Genomic DNA, 24854 nt, shown 5'->3' with positions numbered 1-24854 from the left:
TATATACCCCCCCCCCCCCCCCCCCCCCCCCCCCCAAAAAAAAAAAAAAAAAAGAAAAGAAAAGAAGAAGGTCTTCACCTTGTTCTTGGCGGAGGACGTGTTCAGTACACTTCTGGTCTCTTTGCCTGTGTAGATCACCACCCCTATCACTGTGCCTGCCAAGGACAGAGACAAGGAAAGTAATGCTGCTCATTAACTGGACCACACACACACACACACACCCCCACACACACACACAAACAGAAACATACATGTACACGCATTGCACACAAGCATGCACACACACACTGTCAGCTCAGTCAATTAAGATGAACTGCATGAGAAGAAACACAATAAGGCTGAGGCAGCTCTCCTTCATAGCCACTCAACCCAACAGTCAGGCACAACTTTAATACGTTTAGGCTCCCAGACCTTCAACCCATCCCATGGAAGCTCATAAAACCAGATCAATATGCTACTACCTTTATTTTCCGATTCATTAAGGTGGCCTTATTACAAAAGGATTAATGAGTCATTAATATTAAACAAGCTTAATGGGGGGAGTAAGGGTACTAATAAACATAAATACAGACCCTGGAGAAGAGAAGAGAAGAGAAGAGAAGAGAAGAGAAGAGAAGAGAAGAGAAGAGAAGAGAAGAGAAGAGAATAATTTCAAAGTAACTACAAAGTAATCAGTAATCTCTTGACTTCCATCTTGGGGGGAAAAAAATAATTTAAAAAAAAATGAAAACATGTGACAAATGGCCTGTGTCCCAGCATGGAGAAACCTTTTCATTTAAACATGCGGACAATCTAGCCTCTTGTCACAGCTGGACGCACACGGTTCATAAGAGAATGAATCCAATAGCGATCCAGACCATTCAGAGTAATGGGCACAGAACACCACTGTGAACATTATCAGGTGTCCTTCAAGGGGACACGTTGCAGAGGACAATGACACTCTCAACCAAAGGATGATGTCAGGCGTTCAAGTCAGACTCAGAGTTTGTGTGTAACATATAGAGAGCGATTGAAAGTGTGTGTATGAGTGCCAGAGAGAGAGAGAGAGAGAGAGAGAGAGAGAGAGAGAGAGAGAGAGTATTGTGTGTGTGTATGTGTGTGTGTGTGTGTGTGTGTGTGTGTGTGTGTGTGTGTGTGTGTGTGTGTGTGTGTGTGTGTGTGTGTGTGTGTGTGTGTGTGTGCATGTGTTGGTCAAGGTCAGGCCAGGGTGGAGTGGGACACCGCAAATCAATGGTGTGGCCATCGCTGTGAGTGTCACACACTCTCAACTGACACAAGCGTTCTGTGGGGAATCGCTTAGCGGTAGTTAAAAGAGGAGGATTACCTCAGCCGTACATTTTGGAAGAGTTTTTTCCAAAGTGCGGATAGTCGTTTCAGGGCCAACCTCCATCAACGGTTTAATGTCATGGGACTGGACAGTAAAGGGTATCAACGCAGCTTGAATGTCGCAGTCGGGAGTCACAATCATTTTAATCGCCAGTCAATCAGTGCAATAAATGGTTTGGTGAGATTGGTGTGAAGCTTGCCTTCAGGTCCACATTACATATTCACCCATGGCACAAAAAGGGAGGGAAAGGAAAATAAGGGGTAATCAACGTACGCTGGATGACTAAAATAAAGTTGCAGTGAAATTCTTACCAGTTTTATGATTGAACAATATTGAATAAGCAACTTGACCACTTACGCCCTATATACGTTGCTGTACAACAAAAAGTGAAAGTCGACGATGACGATCTAATAAGTACCAACGGCGTCGCAATGCAAAGTGTTGTGGACTTTTGCTGTCTTGATGCTTGATGTTTTGCGCAAAGCACTTTTAATTGTCTTGTGTTTAAATGTGCAGCCAGCTCAGTGGCTAAGAGTGTCCGCCCTGAGAATGGGAGGTTGGGGTTCGATCCCCGATCGGGTCATACCAAAGACTGAGAAAAATGGGACTACATCAAGCTGCCTCATGCTACAGAAACAGGAGATAGGTTCCTGCCCGATGGGCCTCATGGCTCGGCCGAGCCATATGGGCCTCATGGCTCGGCAAGGCTTACTTTTTTTTACTTGAAATGTACTCCCTGCCTGCCTTGCCTTGCTTTACATTTTATGAAGCTTCCTGGGTGCCAGAGTCCACATATATGGACCAATTCAATTATCATTTACTTACCAGATGCAACAACTGTGCTGGCCCAAAGGGTGTTCTCAATACTTAGGCTCTCGTGGACCTGAGGGTCACTGTCCTCCTGCAGAAAATAGAAAAAGTTTCTTATTTTCGATGATGGAAGGATCCCCAGAAAAAGATAGCAACACAATCATTTTAATCACTTTATCCATGTGTGTTACGAGCTTATCTGCTATTTTTGAAAATGGTTTTAAAAGAATATATAATTTGGAATTTTCTTAACATGAATCTTCTCTTCTGGGGGTCCCTGCCACAAAACCTTTTCAGATAAGGTTCCACGGACAAATGTATATCAATTTGGGGGTAGTATATCAATACTGATTGGTTGGGTTTGGGGCAAGCATGGAGCTTGAGCACTTGCAACCTTTTGTGTATCATTAATATCCAGAACAAGCACCTGACACTATAAGTAGCAATGTGGTACCACCTTTATCAATGCAACTCCCACCAGATTCTGGGTGGAGATACAGCCTGCCTTTTTAAAAACAGCATAAAGAAGAAGAGTGAGCAGAGATTTCAGTGATAAATAAACCCCTGGAGAGCATCTTGTTTCACCCCCCGCTACACACGCACTTAACCAACCCGCTCCATTCCTCTCTTAAATAAAGGTGAATGCTGAAAATGGCTCGAGTCAAGACTGCAGAGTTACAGGTTCCAGTTTCGTCTCAAATTGCCTGCCCGATATGATAATTATGATACCTAAGCACCCACATCCTGTCAATCCCACTAAAACATGGGAAGAGGAGCATGAGGAATAAATGGCAGGTTTGCAGAAAGCTTGACCGCCCCGACATTTGCATTGTACAAGGTCCTCATAACTGCTGAATGCAGAGCGGGAGGGAGGCATCAGGGAGCAAAGATGCACAACTGGCTAGATCCATCTCAAGGAAGGAATAAGGACAAAAAACAACACGAAAAATAAATCCTCATAAAAAGGTATGTTCATTTGCTGCGGGTCTGTGGGAACCTAGGACCCCCCCCCCCCCCCCCCACATCTCATCCCCACCCCAACCCCCGTCCTCCCCGGACTAAAAGCACACGTTATGCAAAAAGAAGGCCGCGGAGGATGAATGAGAAGGAGGAAGTGCTCGCTCACTAAGCCTGGTGTGTGGCCAAGAGTGAAGACCAGCCACAAAGCATGTCTTTGTACCGGGGCTCTCCTCTCCGTGGGGGCCACGCTAATCTGCTATTAATAAAAAAAAAAGAAAAGAAAAGAAAATTCACTGAGCAAAGAGAAGGGATGGATGGAGCGACGGAGCTGGAAGGGACCTGCCTGTGATGTAAGAGGCAGGCCTGCTGGAGATAGCGGAAACCCGACAAAGAGAGACGGACACACACACAGCCCTCATTGTTGCCGTTCATCAACACATTGCGGTGATACACATCAGTCGTGTCAATTTCTAATTTTATGAAGAAAACTTAAATTCACACGTTTTAAAAACATGTTTCGTGGTGAGGAGATCAACATATCAGTGAGTGACTCTACCCTGGTGAAGTTTCCCTCGAAGCTGTGGATGTCCAGCTGGGGCTTCTGGGCGTAGACGTAGGCACTGATGGAGAAGAGGTCCTAAGGGACAACGAGAGATAAGAGATAAGCGTTCAATAGCGATCACTGATCAGTCAAAGCAGAAGTAAACAATAGACATCCATGAGTTCTACAATTCACAAGTTGGCAACAGGAGATAAATTCAAACATTCACCTTAGCAGTGGACTTGCACCCAAGTCTGTGTTTGTTGCTTACAGTATAATATTTGGCAAAGTAGGTTTTTGTAGGTGAATATGCATCTCCTTTGGCATCTCCATGCCAAAGGAGATGGGTTTGAATTAGAGGGGAAACACAGCAATATCAAAACAATCCCATTAGCCATTAGCCAATACAAACACAAGAGAAATATGACATCACTCAACCATCCTCTTGTTCCTCCTGTTATCAGAATGTGGCAGACTGCAGCTATAAACCTGCCGAGCAGCGAACACCTAACACCGGCCCTCACTCCCAAGTGGCACAACAAAAATTGATTGTAAATATTAAATTATTCAGCCAGGCAGGCAGCCTCTGCAGCACCAGGCGGCCCTCAGCCATGCTCAGATAGTGTAGTGCTGGTGAGAACATGGGCAAAGTGGTTTAGAGGTGTAGTGGGGCGGATTATTTTTCTGGGCCCCCAATGGAGAATAAGGTTGCTCCAGTCCAAACCCTTACTGATGACAGCATAAAAAGACATGATGGAACCGTGTCAAGGTGCAGAGACATGGACAGAGATTTGACGGTTTCTGTTTCACTGGTGCTTCTTTTGGGCTTAACTTGGTATTGTGACAGTATTGATTATCCCTGTATTCATTTTACAAATTAGCAAACAGGCGTTACAAGTTGTGTTATGTGTGTATTTTCTCTATGTTCCAAATCTATGTAGTACTAGAAACCCCACACCAGTTCATTATAAGGCATTGCAGTGAGTGATTGCTTGATTCGTCAGCACCCGGGTTGGCTTTATCAGAGGCTTAAAATAAGTTTAAATAAATACTTTATGTGAATGGGGAAATCGCTTCTGGCACCAGAGTCAGGACAGGGCCAGGCTTAAACTGCGACTGTCTATAGCTCCACAGTTATGTTCTAAAACATCTTGCTCAGGAACACCTCAACACATTACCGGGGTCAGAATCAAACCTGGGACCTTCTGCTTCACAGGCGGGCTCTCTACCCATTCAGTTATCACCGCCCCCAATTATTCAGCACTCGAATCAGAGCCACATCAAGCATAAAACTATACTATATACAGAGAACATGTTCGGTTTTGACAATGAATACAAAAACTGTATGCAGTAGCCTTTAGTCTTCCATGTCACAAAACTAATTTCAACATAATAATTCAAAATTTGCAAGCTATGGTTAACAACTGTATGGATCCAACATGGATGTTATTATTTTCCTGGATATCACAATGAACTCATAGCCTTGTTTAAATTTGTATCGCTTCCAGGAAGACACTATCACAAGGCTATTTCACTGCTGATACTGGTGCAGTGTATTACACTTATTGTAGGTCTTGCCAAGACATAACACCACACAGAACCTAAAACCTTTTGCTTTGATATCCGACATGACATAAGTGGGTCTTGTTAGCAGACATTCGTATTGGGGGGAAATCTCAAATGCCAACACCCTATTCAAAACCAGGGATTAGGCTGATATGTGATACCACTATGGATATCAGAGCAGCCCTGGTTGAAAGGATGATAACATAGCACGTGTCGGGTTTGAATGAAGACCAACAGAAACACATCCATCGCTATCATTAAGCCACTAGAAACCTTATAGGGATGATAGTCCTCAATCATCAAATGACTTACTTAAACTTTAATTGTGTGATCACATTAAGTGGGAACGGAAAAAAGAAATCTTAAATCTTAAAGTGTTGAGTATCACCTCCAGTTAAAAGGAAGCTACGGTCAATGTCTAGGTTGTTCCTGCTGTCTGTCACTGCTGGCTGGGTTTCCATTACAGCTCAGAGCTGACTGCACTCTGACGACTGATGCTTTTAGAGATAAAGCAACATCAACTTGCTATTCATCCACATGGTTTTGGTATTCACTATTCAGACATTGTTTGTGGTTTTTGAGTCATTTGACAGTATTCGTAATTTCAGTCTTTGTAACTGTTCATTACAAAGAGTAATTACATAGGGAAATCTGACTGATGCCAGACATAGCAATCATATTGCTAGTTCCCAATAAAGCATGGCTAGCCTTACCTAATACCTACCTGTACTGCTATGCCAGACCTTGTGGTGAGGAGCTAGTTAGCAATTTATTTTTTCACCTCCACCAGTTAGGTTATGTTATTGTCTCAATCCATTTGTCTGTCTGTTTGTTAAATAGGCCTAATTAGATTTTTCTCTCACATGGTGAGAATTATCTGTAGGCTGCCCTAAAAAGATGATTTTGGGGTTGGAAACCTCAAAGATTAAGGTCACAATTAAGGCCAAGGTCAGACAGATGGGCAGATGTTTTTGTATTAAACTTGGGAATGAGCAGGAGACTGCCAAAAAATACATGATTAGCTTGGGGTTCATAAGGTTCAATCAAGGAAACGGGAAAATCTTTCTATTTTCGACTTCTTTACATTATATGATGTATTGTGTAATGACATTGTGTAATCGTACAACAGCTTTACTTGGGCTGGGCCTCATTCCAATTTCCAACTGCATCAGTTCTTATAATAACCTGCTAGCGATCCCTTGATGGCCCCTGAAAAAATGGGTCTCAAAGGATATATCATCTCACCCTCACAAGTCTCACCCGGTTATGCAATAACCATTGTATTTGTTGTCAGGGTACTCGTACCCATTGTCATTTGGGCTTAGTTTAACACCTTTCAACACCTTGGTAGTAGCATCCTAAACCCAGCCTTTCTGCATAAATATAGCCTTTGATGCTACTAAGTCTTTTACCGAAGTGTTATAGTATTGTATGTATCATTGTGTGTTACTGATGAATTGAGTACAATTGATGGAAAAACACAAACACACACACACAAAAACGTATAGATAGAATAGCCCTTTCAGCTATTATTACTGTATTCCTACCCCTAGTGCTGGAAGGCGTTGCGTACAGACAACAGCAACTTTCAGTTTCCAGTCTGTTTCGCCATCCAGTTGATCTGTTCTGATGAAACACGACCCTGGAAAAAAGCACAAAAAAAGACAAAAGACAAACACTGTTCAGTAATTGTATGTCTAGCACTGTGCACTGTGACTGCCCCAGTTACACTCAAAGTTAAGTGCTTTCCTGTATATTTTACCTGCAAAATATCACTAAGAGATGTAAACTTATTGTGTTTAGGAAACAGTAAATCATTTTCAACTGGACTTCAATCTTAGAATCTTCAAATGTAAACAAAGTCGGCCTGACAATGGCCAAAATGATTATTTTACGCTTTTGGGGGCATTTTTGAATAGAAACACATATATGAAGGTTCATCTTTTTTATATGTGTATATGGACGCTAGGTTTCAAGTGGTTAATATAGAAATTGAGAAAAAAAGTCACACAAAGATGTAGAAACTCTGAGGACCACCTAGGGGTCCCAGACCCCCTGTTGAAGACTGACCAGCAGGTTGGTGCCTTGCATGGTTACCTCCTCCCTCTGTGTAAAAATGTGTGATTGTAACACACATTGAGATATTTATAAAGGCGATGTAGAAATACAGAGTATTTATCATTTGCAGACCATTGTAAATGAAATGGTTTTTCAATATTGCTGGTATGTCAATATTATATTATCAGCTATAAAAACTAGAATTGCAACATGCAATCATACACCAATTGAGCTGCCCAAGTATGACATATAATCATACGCTACATAGTAAAACACATGTACCAGACACAAATATGGAAATGTTACTGTAGTTAATTGTCATAGGGTCATATCACAGTACATAAAGCCTGTGGCCGTGAGAGGGCCACCCGAGGCGCACACAAGAGCCCAATAAATGCTCAGCAGTCGTGACCCGTATTGATCTGAGGTAATATTCCATATGAAACTGATGGATGAGAGTGACTATTTGACAGAGAGAGGTCAAAGGGCAGGCATAAATGGTCCCCAGAGAGTTAAGTATGATGGAAAACATTATCACAAGGAGGATGATTCATGGTTTCCTTCCGCTGCAGATGACAGGTCCTCTCCTCCTCGCCGAGATGTGTGTCTCCAGTGTTTGTGTTTGTGTGTGCATGTGCGTGTGTGAGACTGACAGAGAGGAAGAAAAGGATCGATTGAACCGGTTGACAATATTTTCAAATAAAAAAGGTGTTGTTGGTGTATAAATTAATCATAATAAATTGTGAATGTCTGTGTGTGCGCGTGCCTGCGTACGTGCACATTCAACTCATGAAGACATCATCAGCGGTCTGCCATGCATATTGACAGATAAGAGATGGATGAGCATTTCCTCGTGCCCCTTAGAAAAAGGTGCGTCAATCTAACGAGTTTCATTGACTACATTCACATCATTAGTCACTGAAAGTATCTGGTCAGGTGGTTTCTAGTCTGTGCTATGCATGTTTTTTTTAAAGCCCTATTTTGGATATTCTGAAATTGAGAAATAATTTGAATTTTTTGTTGACATCGGTATCAGCCATTACATATTTCAGCAAAAGTGTTTAACCTTTTAAAACTATTAAATAATGCGAGTATAGATGCTTGTTCTTTTTTCCACTCTGCTGCAATGTCTGAGGAGCCAATTTTACTTTTATGTGTACCTTTATCCTCAATTTCTTAATGTTTTTTAAATGAATAAAGTCCAGTTTAAGTATATTTGATATCATTATTTGCTTGTTCATTGTATAATTAAAGCTAAATGCTCTTAATATATAACTTAATAAAATATTTGGGGCACCCGCTGGCCTTGTGGTCCAGACGCATACCACATAGGCTCTAATGCCGACAGCGCATCACGGGTTCGAATTCCGCTCCCGACGACCTCTGCTGCATGTCTTTCCCTGTGTCTCTCTCCCGCTTTCCTGTCCATCTTCACTTGATCCATCAATAAAGGCAGAAAAGCCAAAAACTAATATTTTATAATGAAAAATTAAAAATAAACTTTAATCAAGTCAGTCTAAACATTGGTAGTCTAGGACTCTCCAAACAGGGATTGTCATTGGAAGCAAAAATCTGGCATTAGTTGGGCTCTAATTCTATGATCCATATATTTTTCTACACAGCAGCTGCACATTCATTGCCTAAGTACTCACCATTTTTTTCAGACGTTCTCAGGAAAATCATGTCGGCAGGAATCCTCTGATTCTGCACAAAACAAAAAACAAAATTATTTACACCCTGCACAAATTTCACAGACACAATGCTATTGAGCACAGTAGCAACAACCCTTAGAATCCTCCTGCATAATTGAACAAGGTCACCACCTCATCCAGAGAGTGAAGGAGAGTCAGTTATCTCAAGCCTTTGGAAGACACAGTGATGGAAATTTAACCCATTCAGGCCGGGAACACATTTTGCTGTTTGGGAGGGGCTTACAGTACATGTACAGTATGTAGCAACATATTTGTTTTGTAGGCTAATTTCTGATTTAGCCCTATTCTAATAGGTTAGGCCTAAATGGGTTAACTTGTCCCACTGCCACCGGTGACAAGATTTCACATCGTCTGAGTTGAAGTTAAAGATCACCAGCCAGACAGCTGAGAAGCAAACTGCATAAGTGTATTCTCGGTTTCACTGTGGAAAGCCCTTTACAAGCTAACTTTAGCCCAAGTGCTTGCTTGGCCAATATGTGTTCTCCTAAAGATTGACGATTGCCTATTTCAAATCCTCTTGGTAGCATAGAGTATCTAATATTATGTCGTACTGTATATGAAGCATCACTTGACAGAACAGTGACTGTAAGTGCAACTTCAATCTTTTAGAAAACATGTTGATGATGATATTGAGCATACCAACTCCATGAAGAAAAAATATAAAAAGGAGACAGGTAACTCTTCATTGATAAGGGTTAACACGTGCATCTATTTACTAAGCACTGATGATTAACCAGGTCAGGGCCTGCTAGGATGCAATGAATGCATGGGATAGATTTCTAATAATAGATAGATGTGGGGGCATCTAGCCCCATTAACCCTTCTACCTCAAAGGCTACAGCCTACATTAATGTCTAAAGAAAACAATATTATATATTCAGTATTGTATTTTTCATTTTAAATAATGACATTATGACTTTTAATGGGAAAAGCAATATAAAGGTCCTTGCACATTGCTGCGTTTTTTCGGCCGAATATCGGTGCAAATTTCGGAGCACGTAAAATACACTTTTTTCAGTTTTTCGCAGCTGTTGCCACTGGCTCTCTCTCTCTCTCAGCTATGGTCATTGGCCTGAAAAAAAACACAGCAATGTGCAAGGTACTTATGAGTTTTTTCGTCTTTTTTTAATCTCTGGTGACTACAGTCCAGACAGATAAAGGACTATAACAGCATTACTTCATCTAGGCTATGAAAGAACTTTGGCTGGAACCTTGTTCATTAAAACATGGACACGGAGCCCCACCTTCTCCACAATGATGAGGTCTCCAACTTGTATATCGGAACTCTTCACTTGAATTTTACCTGGGGAGGAAAACAAGAGAGCATTATTCCTCACAAATGACAGAGACACATGTGGGAGAGGAGACTGAAACAAAAAGGTCAATAATCTTAAGTTCCCTTAGAAGACACATTCCAAGCAGATTGACTACCTCATAAGATGTGCTCTGAATGTTTAAACGGTGGTGAAATGAAACGCAGCTATTGATCCCTGGTCCTTGAAAATGACGCTGACTCTTAAAACCACAACCTTGTTTTCATATCGTTCTTCTCTTTCTCCCTCCAGTTTCAGAGAGATCAGTTACAGTACCTCGCCCATGCAAATGTAATACCCTTCTGTTTTGATCCCCGCTCTGAGGCGTGGACTAAAACAACGGAACATAGGGTCACACTCAATTATATCAGCTCAATATGCTCTAAAGACATAGCTGCTGTAAAATGGCTATGGCTAGTATGCTTGAATTAATGCTGTGATTTCACTCTGCAGAGGAAATTAAGTTACATGGAATGTTTTGGTTATCTAGCTGGTTGGAGTGATATGAGATCATACTTTTATCTATATCATCTTCTCTACAATGTAGCCAAGTAGAACTAATGGAGCATACTGTACATGCATGAATGCAAAGTTGTAAGAATGCAGCAGAATACATGCATGAATGCAGAGTTCTATAACGTGCGTCCACACAAATGATGTATGCACACGCATGCACAGGCACATGCAGACACACGTAGTGTGAAAGTTACATCCCTCGCCGCCACTGTTACAGATATTACGCTTGGGAATTGGCCACACATTCAACAGAGGGATGGATCTTAGATCATACAGTCTTGAGAAATCGGAGACAGGGAAACAAAATCAATGCAATTACAGCAAGAGGAATGACTTTTGTTACAAGTGTAGATCCATTTGAGTGTCGTCCCTTAATTGCATGGGGAAAAGCTTGACTGTACACTTGAATATCTGTTACCGTAATGTCAGCAAGGGGTTACAGTCATAAGGGAGAGAGCACAGCTAGGGTGATTCTTCCTAACCTCGCACTGTGAGCTTGCCGTAGAGCTGAGAGTTCATCTCTTTGTCGCGCTGGTAACGGCGCACCTCGTCCACAGCTTCTCGCACCATCGTCACAGCCAACACAAAGCCCTGGGCGACACAGCATATGCAACACAAAGTACACTTTTTAACATTTTTTGTTGCAAGTTCTGTATAAAAGTATATGATATGGTTGATAGACAGAGGCAGACAGACAGACAGAAAGACAGACAATTAGAGCCAGTCAGACAGACAGACAGACAGACAGACAGACAGACAGACAGACAGACAGACAGACAGACAGACAGACAGATAGATGGTGATATGATCACATGATGACGGGGCCTGCCAACAGAGAAGGTTATTCTTAACCTTAAAATGTTAAGAGCATTTACCAGAGGTGCCCAGTAAGTGTACAGATAGCCGATTTTTAGAGATGGCACGAACTGGGAGCAGGCCACCACAAGAAAGTAGAGGTTGAGGAAGAACTTGAACTGCTGGTAGAGAACCTGAGAGGGGTAAAAGAAGAGACAATGATTCTGCACGGTGATTGAATATGTCAGCAAGGTGAGACGAAGACGACTACGACATCCGCTGAGGAAGACTGCCAGAGCGCTAGCAAGCAGTCATAACGACGCACGGGCAAGGATGGGTTACACGGCACGAGGTGAAAAAAGATACATCTTAATGCTGTTACCTTTACATTAACCTAATGGAAACCCGGCTGCTTTTTTTTTTTAAAGTTGTCTTTCTAATGACGTTCGCAGGGTACAGATTTCACTTGGCATGGACACTTGTTACAGTGTCCGATGAAGGCCAGCAGTTTCCTGAGCATTACAGACTTATTCTGAAAATTGAAAAATAAAATAAGATACTCAACACGGATGACTGCATTAATGAACTAAACAGCAGCAGAGGAAATGTCTCAAGTCTTTGAAAGAACCATTTTCAGTCTTAAAAACATACCTATAGAGACTAGCCAGACTGACCCATAATTGGAAGATTACAGGTCTGGTTCCTAGTACCTCGGCGTACTGACAAAGTATTGTTGTTAAAGATAAGCACATATTTCATTGCAAGTCACGCTGGATTAGAGCATGACTTCAACCTGGTGTCCCTATTTTGGGCAAGTCAAAGTTCTTTGAAATGTTTCAAAGAATAGTAGATCTCTATTGTAATTTTCATACATTTTCAGAAATGGTCAAAAGGTAGCAGGGGTGTAAGATTTTTCAATAGGGCTAAAGAGGTTATCAAAGCGTTGCTATTTATTTTCCATTGCTATGTTTAATCATGCATGTTATGTACTGTATATATTGGACTTTGTAATTTCTATTTGACTGTGCCTTATTTGTTGTGATTTGACTGTGCTTTACTGTTATTTGTTGTGTTCTGTGTTCCTTTCTTCTCCATTCTCTTTTTCCCTATTTTAACTTATTATTTTAATAATTTTAGAAAGCTTGCAAAGAAAGGATTTGAATTGTGCAGTATGACTATAAAGTTGAATTTACCAGTGTCTTCATGTGAGATGTTATCAAAAGCCCTTCACTAACACATCCTCTCTATCAAGGAGTGATAGAAAAAGCGTTCTATAGAGATTTGTTGTTGGGTTTCTGTGCTGCTGCTCCTACTTCAGAGAGACCTTTAGCAGAAAGCAACAGGCTATTCATCTCTGCTCAGATTTTGAATAATGATCGCAATAATGAGAGTCTAGCGTCTAAGTCACAGATTATCAGAGACAATGGGATCGATGGGCGATGCTCTATAGTTAATGAACCCTCTGACCTTTAGGGAAAAATGCACACAGCTAAACTCAATCTGTGAGTATTTAATAATTCAAGGTGGAAGGAGAAAAACAGAGGTGTTTGGCCCGCTATCGATGAGAATATCTATGTGTCTGAGAGACAGTTGACATTTTATAGCTTGGCCAAATGAGCGTCTTCTTAATCATGGAGCCATTTGGTTTTTAATAAGGAACTGTGATGGATCTCAAGTGATCCCTACAGGAGTGAACCCTCACCTTAGTAATTGAGAGGTACAATTAACACATAGGATCACTCTAATGTGTGCTGGCACAATAGCCTCCACCATGGCTATCTGTGCAATTGCCTAGTGCATGTACTGTATGCACTAGGCAGTGAAAAGGTTAGAACAGTCAAATACAGGTATATATTTTGTACAAAGGCTAGTAATGTTTGTCAACTTTACCATCCACTTTGACAGGTAACCTACAATCTTATATTGAAGTATATATCCATTCCAAAAATTACATTGGCGTGAATACAATAGTCAAAAGCATTTGTGTATTTTGGAATCCGTCATCCACTGTGGGAAGGAGGTGAAAATATTTGTTTCCTGCCCTTGTAATTACATACAGAGCACTAAGTATACAGTGAACAAAGCAACAACTACCCGTAATTGCCGGACTATAAGCCGCGGCTTTTTTCCCATGGTTTGAACCCTGCGGCTTATACAACTGTGCGGATTATATATCGATTTTTACAGCTAACGGCCAGTTAGTTTGTTTTACAATGGTCTTTAACACATCGGACGCCCACGTGGTTTTGACGTCTTAATTTGCTGGTGCCCATGGCAACGCGTCATTTTACCTACCGGCGAGAGTACTGTCGAGAAAAGTAATCCGAGTATGTCCTGTTTATTTCGCGAAAATCTTTTCTTTCAGTCAGGACCGTTTTTTATCATTTCTAAGCCACAGTGTTTGTGTTACGGCATGTAGAAGAGGCTGCCGTTTTGAGAAAAAAATTAAAAAAGGAAGAGAATCCGGAGAAAACAGCATTTTTGTGCAGCCGCTAAACAGGAAGTCAACGAGACACACAGCACGTCCGGGTGACGTAATTGCGCGCTGCATGTTGGGAAATGGAGTTTGTTTCATCACCGCGGTAGCCAAGTGCAGTAGCTACAGTACAGTATAGTTTACTGTACAACGCGTCAAATGCGTCGTGGGCCTCCAGCGACATCAAAGAAATTGACTTGTAGACACCACGTGGGCATCCGATGTGTTAACAAGGATGTTAATATAGATTTTTACAGCTAACGGCCACCAGGGGCACTTTAGCGAGAAGCAGGAAGGACACCTGCGGCTTATAGTCAGGTGTGGCTTATATATGTAAACATTTGTTTTTTGTTCTAAATTTAGCTTGTGCGGCTTATATTCAGGTGCAGCTTATAGTCCAGCAATTACGGTACATGGGAGGCTAATATTGATAATTCTGAAAGCAAGCTCACCCCAGGCACAAAGGTGATAAAGTTGTACTTCTGGTTTTTGATGGCATTCTTGGGGTACTTCTCATCACACTTCTCGGGGCAGCCAAGCCATACTGTCCGGGCCTTCAGTTCCTTCTTTCTCCGACAAGTACGGAGCAAGCAATCACAGCAACTAAGTGGGAGGAACAGACATGATATGTTTGATAAAGTCCACCAGCAGCAACTCTAAGATTCTGTCCGGTTAGTCAGCCTACCTGAGCAACTACTTTGGCAGACCAGACATTATTTGGAGGCTCTATTCTACTGTACATTCTTATTGGCGGTAAATATTTGTGGGATTTACTGTATCAGTCACATTGCCCACTAGACAGAACGTTAGAACGGACCTCTGTGAGAGAATACAGTTGAGAACATAAATGAAGATACTCAAAGTGTATAAACAGTAACACAGGGTGCAGATGAGATCTCTCTGATTATACTGGCAGCAGGTTAGCCCAGTGGTTCAGCAGATCAACCGGTCAAACTGAGAAGTCAAAGCTTTGATCAAGGCTACAGCCATATTCTCTATGCAAGTTGTTCTGAATGAGAATGTCAGTCAAATGCATACAGTTAAGTGTCACATAAGAATATAAAATCTCTCGGCTCCATCCTACATAGCTAATTAATTCCAGGGTCCTGTCAGAGTTAATTAGATCTGCTAGGTTTCTTTTGACACCATTTTATAAAAGAGGCTCTTCTAGCACTTGAAAGAAGCTGAAATGGTAGTAGCACTTCAGGAGTGGCATTCCCATGCAACTGTCGTTGACGTGAGAAGTCACATTCAGAGATGAGGTCAGCTCAACTAAAAGACCCACACAGTGTTTCTGCATGGAGTATGTACATTCATGTAATAATATACAACTAGTCCAGTGCCCGGTGGGTGCGCACATTACAGTATATGAGGGATTGAATGTTGGAGTCTCAGAAGTAATGTTGGAGATCCCAGACATATCAGTGATATGCCCAAAAATATCCATATTTGGGCATTGTTTCAGCACGCGGATGTTACCATGGCAGCGATGCATGCACAGTACAGGCGGCGGAATCATTGATGTCAGAAATGTGGGCAATGTTGGGTACCGTTTATGCCCATATATGGTGTTCCGTGTCCTTTGCCATGTATGGTGTTCCGTGTTCAGGCCAGTATGGGACGTCCGTACTATGATGTCCTTGAGCCTGGGGTGTGAACAGTATGTAGGAGTCTCAGAAGTAATATTTGAGTGCCCGACACTGCCCGTTGGGCAAATCTTTATGCCCATATATCATGCTGTTATATGTTGGAGCGCCTGTTGGGAAGATCTTTATGCCCATACATGAACGGAATAATAGTTAGATACCATTGCAGAGACACGGTTTAGTATCAGTGATGTCAGTATGCTCATCTCCAAATTTGGATATTGTTTCAGCATGTGGCTGTTACTCATCTCCAGATTTTGGCATTGTTTCAGCAGGTGGCTGTTACCACGTTGGCAATACTGTTTAGTATCAGTGTTAGTTAGATACACAGTCTGGTGTTAATTTAACTCAGAGAGTGCACAATTTGGTTACATTTGCAACGTCATCCAGTTACAAATGGATAAATTAATTCTGAGTATTTTACAGCGTACAATTGTCTATGTAATTACCTGTTAGTTTAGAGATAGACTGCATTCTGTGAACCCAGACAAGGACAATATTGTCTTTCCCCTCCAATAATATTGTGTGAAAGTTCTAATAGAGTTGAGTGGTTTGTGAATAAATTCACAGTTTTGCACCTCCACTAGAAACTCCAGAAAGAGCAATTGAGATTCTATCAACCTGGAAATGGGCAAGTGGAGGGTTTTATCTTATCTGACAAACTCAAACATTCGAGTAGTAGTGTAGGGGTCAATTCAGAGCTGCTCGGTATGAACAGGCACTAAACTGGCACCAGTGGGGAACAAAAGGGAACATAGCCTGGCCTGGTTTTCATGTATGCCGTCATGCTGCTCGCTTTGGCTTTTCCACCCTGTAAGCAAGTTGGCAAAACAACATAAATCCACTAAAAGACGTGTTTGTGTTGGCCATGGCGTTCTCTGTCTCTGCGCTCCCGAATTCCTGATTCATAAGAGCGATTATTTGCGCAAATGAATGCTATTCAAATAATAAGCCATTTGAATAGGCAGGGCTTATTCAACGTGAATTATTTGCGTTTTATAATCCTAGGCTAAGCACACATAAAATTACTGGAAAGCATCAAACTGGTCAGCTGTGAAAAATCCGATTTGTTCATTAGTGGGGGTAAAAAAAATCAATATGCGGCTTGGAGGGAGGAGATGCATCACCGATAACCAAACGACACTGAAAACGTAATATTCTATGAAAATCATCCACAAACAAAAGGCTACTTTTTGGGTAATGAAATGCCCCACAAACATTTGTTTACAAATGTTATTACACTCCATTGTGCTGGCATTAACAAATAGTCCTCGCTCACATGTAGCCAAAATGGTCGTTGTTAGAGGGCAAAACCTGTCAAATGAATCATTAGCTGGATAAACCATGCCATTTTGTTTGACCTTAAAAATCTTTTTGGACTGTTGGTGCGCGTCGAGGAACTCGACCAAACAACGTGCCCTTATCCTCTCTTTGCACTTCACGCACAGCTGCCGGTGCGTTTGAAATCCAAACTAAGCATCATTGGCAATACTTGCTAACAATCTACACCATGCATGCACACACAAACACACATGTATATACAGATCCCTCTCAAAAAATTTGAATATTTTGTAAAAAAGCAGCAAAAGGCCATAGCATCACCGACTGCGAACACTTCACACTGTACTTCAAGCAACTCTGACTTCAGAAGGTTGACATTTCTCAGATTTCTGTATTATAAATACTTGTTTTGAGCGTGTAATATTGTAATATTTTGATATATGGCTTTTTTGATTTTCATGAGCTGTATGCCATTAAAAAAAAGTGTTTTAATATTTCACTGCATGCGCAATGTATCTAGAATATCCTTCCCAACTGTAAGCAACTCTCACAAGTATGGGAAACCAGAACAAATTATCAATGTACAAGTTTCAATTATATAAAACATTTTCTGTTTTTTTGAATACACAAAAGAAAATGGGTCCAAATTAATAACAATAGTCATATATCATCATTGGATCTTTTATTTATGTAATGGTGAAAGATAAAGGTTTTCATCATGTCTGCATGACTTCAAGTTAATTGATCCAAGTTCATTTATGATATCAATACCTGTGCACATGGGTCGTACAACCTAAGTGCTGTCCCTACAACATTATGAATGATTAAAAACACATGAATAATGAAGTGTATCGCCACATACCTGCCACAGAGTACTTTCCAGCCTCCACAGAGGAACCAGCCCAGTCCTCTGTGTCTCTGGTGGACCCGGGCCCTGGGCAGGGTCTGGTAGTCACTCTCGTCGTTCTCAAAGGCTTCCTCCGACATCATCAAGGGCATCTCATCCAAGTTGGAGGGCTCATCCTCTAGGGAGTATCTGTGAGCAAAGAACAAACATAATGGCAATGTTACATGATATAGTATATAGTAGTAGGTACAACATGTATAATACAGAGCAATAGAATATTTAAATAACAACAAATACAAATAATAACAACAATGTAACATTTAAAATGTTACATTTGTTAGATGTTTTAATCCAAAATGAAATAAAGCACAGAGGGTACAAACATTTTTTTTAATGTGGGGTGGACTCAGTGTGGGGTGTCAGCAAGTACTGTAGTAGAGATTGAGAAGCCTACATCCTCCATTCACATCAGTGAGACAGCTTTAAAAGGCAGATGGCAATTTGGCAAACAATCTTGAGCATGTAATGTCTTATTCATGAAGTCCTGCTGAGGAAGAGAACAGGTCTTTAGAGGTAAAGCACTCACCCAGAGTAGAAAAACTCACCAAGATAAATACAACACAAATAAGCATAAACTAATTCATTATCAGCCTGGGGTCCCAATTTTGGTCATGTCATTACTCATTATAGGCGATAATTGTCAAATCAGGCTTATTAAAGGACGGCTTCACCACTTTTCAATTGGTCCTCACTAATGTTCAAGATAAAATAGCACACTCTTTTTCTACTCTATCTCTTAGGAGAGCTGTGGGTAGTTCAAAAACCTGTCTGCCAGTGACATCATCGTTAGGCAGATCAGTTACATTTAAACAATTTAAAATATATATAATTAAATTTTTTTGATCACATGAACAATGGCTTCCATTATAACATTGCAACTTTTCAGGAATAAATAGCCTGGATTCTAGCTTGGATTCACCATTGATGATGTCACTGGCAGACAGGTTTCTGAACTGCCCACATCCCTCCTGTGAGAGACAGAGTAGATTTATTTTTGCTATTCTATCATGAACATTAGTGAGGACCAGTTATATGAAGATAGGTTGAAAAGTGGTGAAGTCGTCATTTAAGTGGCTAAATTGTATTGTTCATACAGTAGTATGCAGGAAGAGTCTGCACTCTGCAGGCCCCCCCAAAGCATTGGCAGCTAAACTGTGATACAGTAGATATATAGGCTGTGCTGTCAGCCCCAAGCACAATAAACGGACTCCCTGGGAGATATCAGAATTAGACTCACTATAAGGAGAGCAGCTTCTCCTCTGGTCACACATTCTTGACTGGATTTGCATGGGCCAAGCGCTTGTCTAGGTTCTCCAAACTTTTATGCAGTAGGGCTGGGTGATATGGACACAATCAAATCTGTCACAATATATTTGACAATATAGAGTGATATTAATATTGTGAGGCTGTAATGCAGCCTTTATAACGAGGAAGACACTTAGGCTATGCCATATCACAATATTATGATCCATATTACGATCTAAAATCTCAGACAATATCATAATATCACTGATATCAAACATATAATTTTCCAAATGTCTGTCTGTCTGTCTGTCTGTCTGTCTGTCTGTCTGTCTGTCTGTCTGAGTGCCTGTCTGAAACAGCGTTTCTCCTCAGTGGCTGGAGCAATTGATCTGAAATCGCATCACCATTAGCATATGAACACACCTAACTTAACTGTGAAGCCCGTTTGTCACTTTCACAAATCGTATGCTGTATATTAGCATTTTTATGGTGCATCTACTATCTATTCTGCATCTAGCATGAGGCCTATCTATTCTGCATCTAGCATGAGGCAACATGTTTAACCAGCTGTGTGTGTGTGTGTGTGTGTGTGTGTGTGTGTGTGTGTGTGTGTGTGTGTGTGTGTGTGTGTGTGTGTGTGTGTGTGTGTGTGTGTGTGTGTGTGTGTGCAGGCGGGGGGGTGGGGGGGAGTGTCATGGCCCTGTTACAGATGTTGTCCAAAAATCATGCAGATCAGTAGTAGTACACAGTATCTCTATAGCCAAACGAAACGGGTATTTCTTACATTGATGCTCCTACATATTATCATGTAAGCACCAGTTAAAGTTACCTTCCATCCTTCATATACTGTGTACCCAGAGTGCACCCCATAACCCACACACTGCACATCATTTCAGAGCTCATATCTTTGAACGGGTAAGGGCTAGTAATACTAATATATTGCAGATTGTACTGTAAGTGTCACAGACAGTTGACTGACTGGACTGAAACTTAACCAAACATACTCAATGCCTTTCCACCTATTTTCCACCTCTAAATTGATAATTAAGTACTTTATATCTAACAGATCACTATACAAATTAACCAGCGTGTCTTGCACTCACACAAAACAACATGGACATGTGATTATTAACAAACATAAAACTATCTTTAAGGGGATTGCGAGCTTAAGAGACCAAGACGGACCATCCTTTCACAATGATTCTGACTGATATTTTGTTGTGCTGAAGTCAACAGGCAGCAAATTGTAGAGGTACAGAGACTGTAATGGAACGTCCCAGACCAGGTTTGATCTCAGCCAACGTAAAGTGTGTCCATCAACAGCTAAATCTCATGTTCTTGAGGAAAACGGTGATCAACCAACTTTATACATGTTATGCTGTATAGAAATATCAGCTGAATGCCTAACATTGTAGTTTGAATTGAGTAACTTGAACAAACAATAGAGTTCCTACAACACAACAACGTTTGTTTGGCAGCTAATAATACGCCAGTGATTCTGGAGGCACTGAGTCACAGTCACACAACAACAACATGCTCGCTAAAACGGAGTCATTCCTTGCAATCAGACCCTACAAGTTGTCCATATGGCTTAGCCTGAGTGGCGCTGAGATAACTTCCTGGGATTCATTGTACTTGGCCACTGAAGGGATTCTAAGTGTACTCTCAACTTACCAAGAACTGAGGTTGAGCTGGGTGACTTGGACTGTTTAGATGATAAATCTATTTTGGCAGCACATCACAATATCAAACAGGCTCACACTACAGACAGACAGTGCCCTGATTGACACAAAAACAATGACAAGTGCTTCTCATGGCCTGGGCCACTGGCATAGTGCTCAAGGCTTCTAGGCTGGTAAACCAGCCTGACAGCGGTTCGCGGGTTCGAGTCCCGATTCCGACGACCTTTGCTGTGTGTCACCCCCCCCCCCCCCCCCCCTCTCTCTCTCCCCATTTCCCGTCAACCGACTGTATATACTTATCAATAAATGCATAAAAAGCCCCCAAAATATAACACATTAGTGCTTCTCTCAAGGCATACGCACAGCGTTTACTCACAACTCAAGTGTTTCTAGAGTTCTAGAGCAGTTCCTGTAACTTGAGGAGAGGACTGTCTATTCTGCAGTGTCTGAATCTGAAAACCACTGGTGGTATAATTCAGGTCAGGTGAGCAGTAGTTACATACAATGTCTGCCCTGAGGTGGCTCCAACAAAGACGTGCAGTGCGTGGGTGTGAACTTCATCAACAACAGTGGAAAAGGTCTGTACACACCCAAGTACTGCCAATGTGATGTCATGAGAGTTTGGTAAAGCCATTAGTTGTGGGTGGTCAAAAGGGAAGACATTTACACAGTGTATAACAGTGACAGCTGCTGTTCTTTCAAGTTATTGGTGTGGGTGTAGTTATTGGCCAAGAAGAAAGTGGTCATGCGATAACTGCAATTAACTTGTTTGGTATTTACAACTCGGAGCTTTGCCAGAGTCATGTGCTCTTTGGTCTCATCTGACAAATGCATGACTCTGCTCTCTGCTGGGATATGATGATGAAAAAATAAAATAACCCATATATCTAACTAGGCATAAACAGTCCAAAAATGGGGCTAAGGAATGTCATGTGACTTTAGAAAAAGCCTTTGTGACAATTTACTATATTTTACACGTCACGAATAAGATAAAAAAATAATAATACGACAAAAGCAATAAAGACAGACGTGACATTAAAATCGTGGCTTCAACATTGTTGAGGGAGAGAAAATACGAAGTGAAACAAGAAAGGGGACCTGTCAGGCTGACTGTCAGGCAGTCCGGCCGATAATAGCAGATCTACAAGCTCACACCGCATCGCGTCGCGACCCAGCGTGAGCTTGTGGATCCGCTATTTTCAGCGCGAGACACCGTCGGCGACGAAGTATCGGGCCTCAGTGTCGATGACAACAACAGCAAGCTAGCGCTAACGGTTCCAGGTAAACTGTGCATCAAAAAGCCACTCTCATCAAGTCACCGAGCCCTGCGACATTCAAACATTGAACACACGAACCTAAAGTGTTTCTCCGAAGACTCGGGCTCGCTCCTGCCTACCTTGAAAGCCTCGAAGAGTTGTAATACGGGGTTCTTTTCGAGCTCTTCCGCACCGGGTTCAACGGGATGCTGTCAGCCATCTTGGCTGGGGCAGTACACACGCGATGACGTCACTCGCACGCAGGGAAAAAAAAAAGGAAGCAGATTATTATCTGATCAAATAAAAATATAGTAGTGACACACACACACACACACACACACACACACACACACACACACACACACACACACACACACACACACACACACACTACACTACATGTTACTACTTTATGGAGAAAATAATAATTGGAACTGTGTCAAGGAAATACAATTCTCATTTTTGTATGATGCTAAGAGAGAAATACCAAATGCAATACTGTGGAATAAAGAAAAATTAGATCATCATCTTTGTATCTAATTTACAGTAATAGAGGCATACAGTGGTCCTATATAGGCCTATCTGTCAAATAATAATTGATTTAAAATATTATTTTATTGTTGCTGGTTTACCAACCATGATGTGGTTTGGGCCCTATTACATTTCTGATCAAGTGATAGCCTTCAATACATCATGAACCATCCAGAATTCTCAGGTTTTCTGGGACAGGTCTGCTTTCTTCTCTTCGAGTAGCCAATAATTAGTTTACCCCATTTTTCTCCCCAATGTTGTTGTTAATTCCTCCCACACACATTTTTATCACTGCTGTTATCCTACTGGCTCACCTGCCAGTGAGGAGCCCCCACCAGGACGACGTAGAGCCTTCATCCTGATCCTCCTGCCCAACACTCCCCGCCCCAGCCTGTGCAATGACTAACTATCACCATCCCTGCCCCAGCTTCCTTCCCCGGGCCAATTGTGTTCACGTAAACGCCCGACAAAGCTGGTTGCACCACGGTGGATTCAAACCCACAACCTCTGTGGTGGTGCTGGGCAGGGACTTTACCACTGCTGAGCCCCCAGAGTGCACAGGTCTGCTTTCTGAACCCAGAGTCAGAAATAAACAAGGACAAGCAGTGTTCCGTTTTCATGGACAACTATCTTTCTTGAATAAACTCCCAGAAAACTGCAGGTCTGCTGTAACCCTGTACCTCTAAATCAAAGCCGAAGACCTTTCTCTTTGCCGTTGCCTTTTACTGAGGTTTTAAAAAAATGTCTTCTTAATTTCGTATGTAAACTATTTAGTATTGTTCTGTATTTTCACTTTCTTAACGCTCACTTCAATTTCTTAATTTTCTTAGGACTTTGAATTGTCTTGTTGTTAATGCGTTATCATACAAATAAACTTGCCTTGCCTATACATTATTAAGCCGTTTATTACAGTAAAATTAGAGACAAGCAACAGTGGTGTTTTATGAGCTAAAGCATGCCCCCACTCGTATTAAAATGTTATAAAAATAGTTTTATACTATTATCTTTATCATCATCACTATTCACCCATTCTCACTTTACTAGTGTCATTTTAAAATATTAACGCCACAAATAAAATAAAAAACACAACCTTTGTTTACTTGTTTACTTTTATTTAAGTAAATGGCATATGAACCAGACAAAGAAAATATTCTCATTCGGTATGTTTCGGCCCAAAAGAATCTGTAAAAATATTTTCTGTGGGTAACAGGAGATTTCCATTGGTGTCCTTCTGATGCAGTCTAGAAAAATAGTGTCATTAACCTCTCACTGAAGATGCCTCTTCCTTATTTCAAAGCAAAGTTTGGGAAATAATGTAATGTAATGTTAGGTCAACACCAAGAATTACAATAAAATAAACATACAAAAACATCATAACATACATTCTGTTTTGTGTGTATCTTTACACTACAGTACTCGATTCTCCCGTCTTACATAATAAGTGAATGATTTTATTCCAGAAAGAAATAATAATAATTTATATGAAGGACAATGAAATATTTTGCTGAAAATGCATATAGGGTCAGGGAGTAAAGTAAATCTAGCAAAGCCAACTCACCAAGTGGCATGTATTGCAAGCTGCATGAAATGAAAGACATCAACCCGTGTTGAACATTGTAGCCTGTTTAAAAATCCATTGTCTAGCTTGTTCAATGACATTATTTCTCTATTTCCATTCAGTGTTTAAACATGAAATCACCAAAAAACCATGAAATGCCAAGCCAAGTGAGGTAGTGAACTTAACATAGACTGCAGTTTCTTCTAGTTTGTAGTCCAACTGTTTAATAAGAATGAGAGGAGATAGTGTTCATCATAAACTTAAGGATAGGTCATTACAAATCAGAAATATACACGTGAAATAACATTTTGTGCTTTGCACCAGCTAGCAGCATCGGGCGGCTGTTCAGAGAAGATTCTTGCAGATTCTTTGCATTATCGATTACATATAATGTTCCCTTTTTTCTTTTTTTCTTTTTTTGAGTGACAACAAATCTCCTTCATAAGCACCATGGGAATTCTCAGATACAATTTAAACAACTTATCTAATGTATAGAAAAACAAATGACAAATAAAATAGTAAAATCTGAATATCCTACTACTGTATGCTTGGTCAATTGATAAAAAGTTTTTTTTAAATCTGTATATAATACATTACATTACATAAGAACTGACAAGTTTTACAAATATTTCCAACGTGGTTTGCATAAAGTACCTATTCATCGTTCATTGTTT

General features: G+C 41.0%; 1 protein-coding gene across 1 annotated transcript in view; it reads right to left on the bottom strand.

Moving 5' to 3' along the window:
• atp9b (ATPase phospholipid transporting 9B) overlaps positions 1-22316 on the bottom strand; it is a 55621-nt gene extending 33305 nt beyond the window's left edge. The window contains exons 1-11 of the mRNA XM_080734772.1: positions 22232-22316; positions 17864-18037; positions 14527-14677; positions 11679-11792; positions 11286-11394; positions 10219-10277; positions 8915-8966; positions 6752-6846; positions 3654-3734; positions 2153-2228; positions 79-155 (exon numbers count right to left, since the gene is read on the bottom strand). Of these exons, the coding sequence (XP_080590898.1) occupies positions 79-155; positions 2153-2228; positions 3654-3734; positions 6752-6846; positions 8915-8966; positions 10219-10277; positions 11286-11394; positions 11679-11792; positions 14527-14677; positions 17864-18037; positions 22232-22311 (1068 nt within the window). The 5' untranslated portion in view covers positions 22312-22316. The remainder of the gene's footprint in view (positions 1-78; positions 156-2152; positions 2229-3653; positions 3735-6751; positions 6847-8914; positions 8967-10218; positions 10278-11285; positions 11395-11678; positions 11793-14526; positions 14678-17863; positions 18038-22231) is intronic.
• Between the last annotated feature and the right edge of the window lie 2538 nt (positions 22317-24854).

The sequence above is a fragment of the Nannobrachium achirus genome (genome assembly GCF_963921795.1).
Source record: "Nannobrachium achirus genome assembly, chromosome: 10".
In the NCBI taxonomy this organism is placed as follows: domain Eukaryota; kingdom Metazoa; phylum Chordata; class Actinopteri; order Myctophiformes; family Myctophidae; genus Nannobrachium; species Nannobrachium achirus.
The sequence above is the reverse complement of the archived record's forward strand: the minus strand, read 5'-3'. Positions and strand labels throughout refer to the sequence as shown.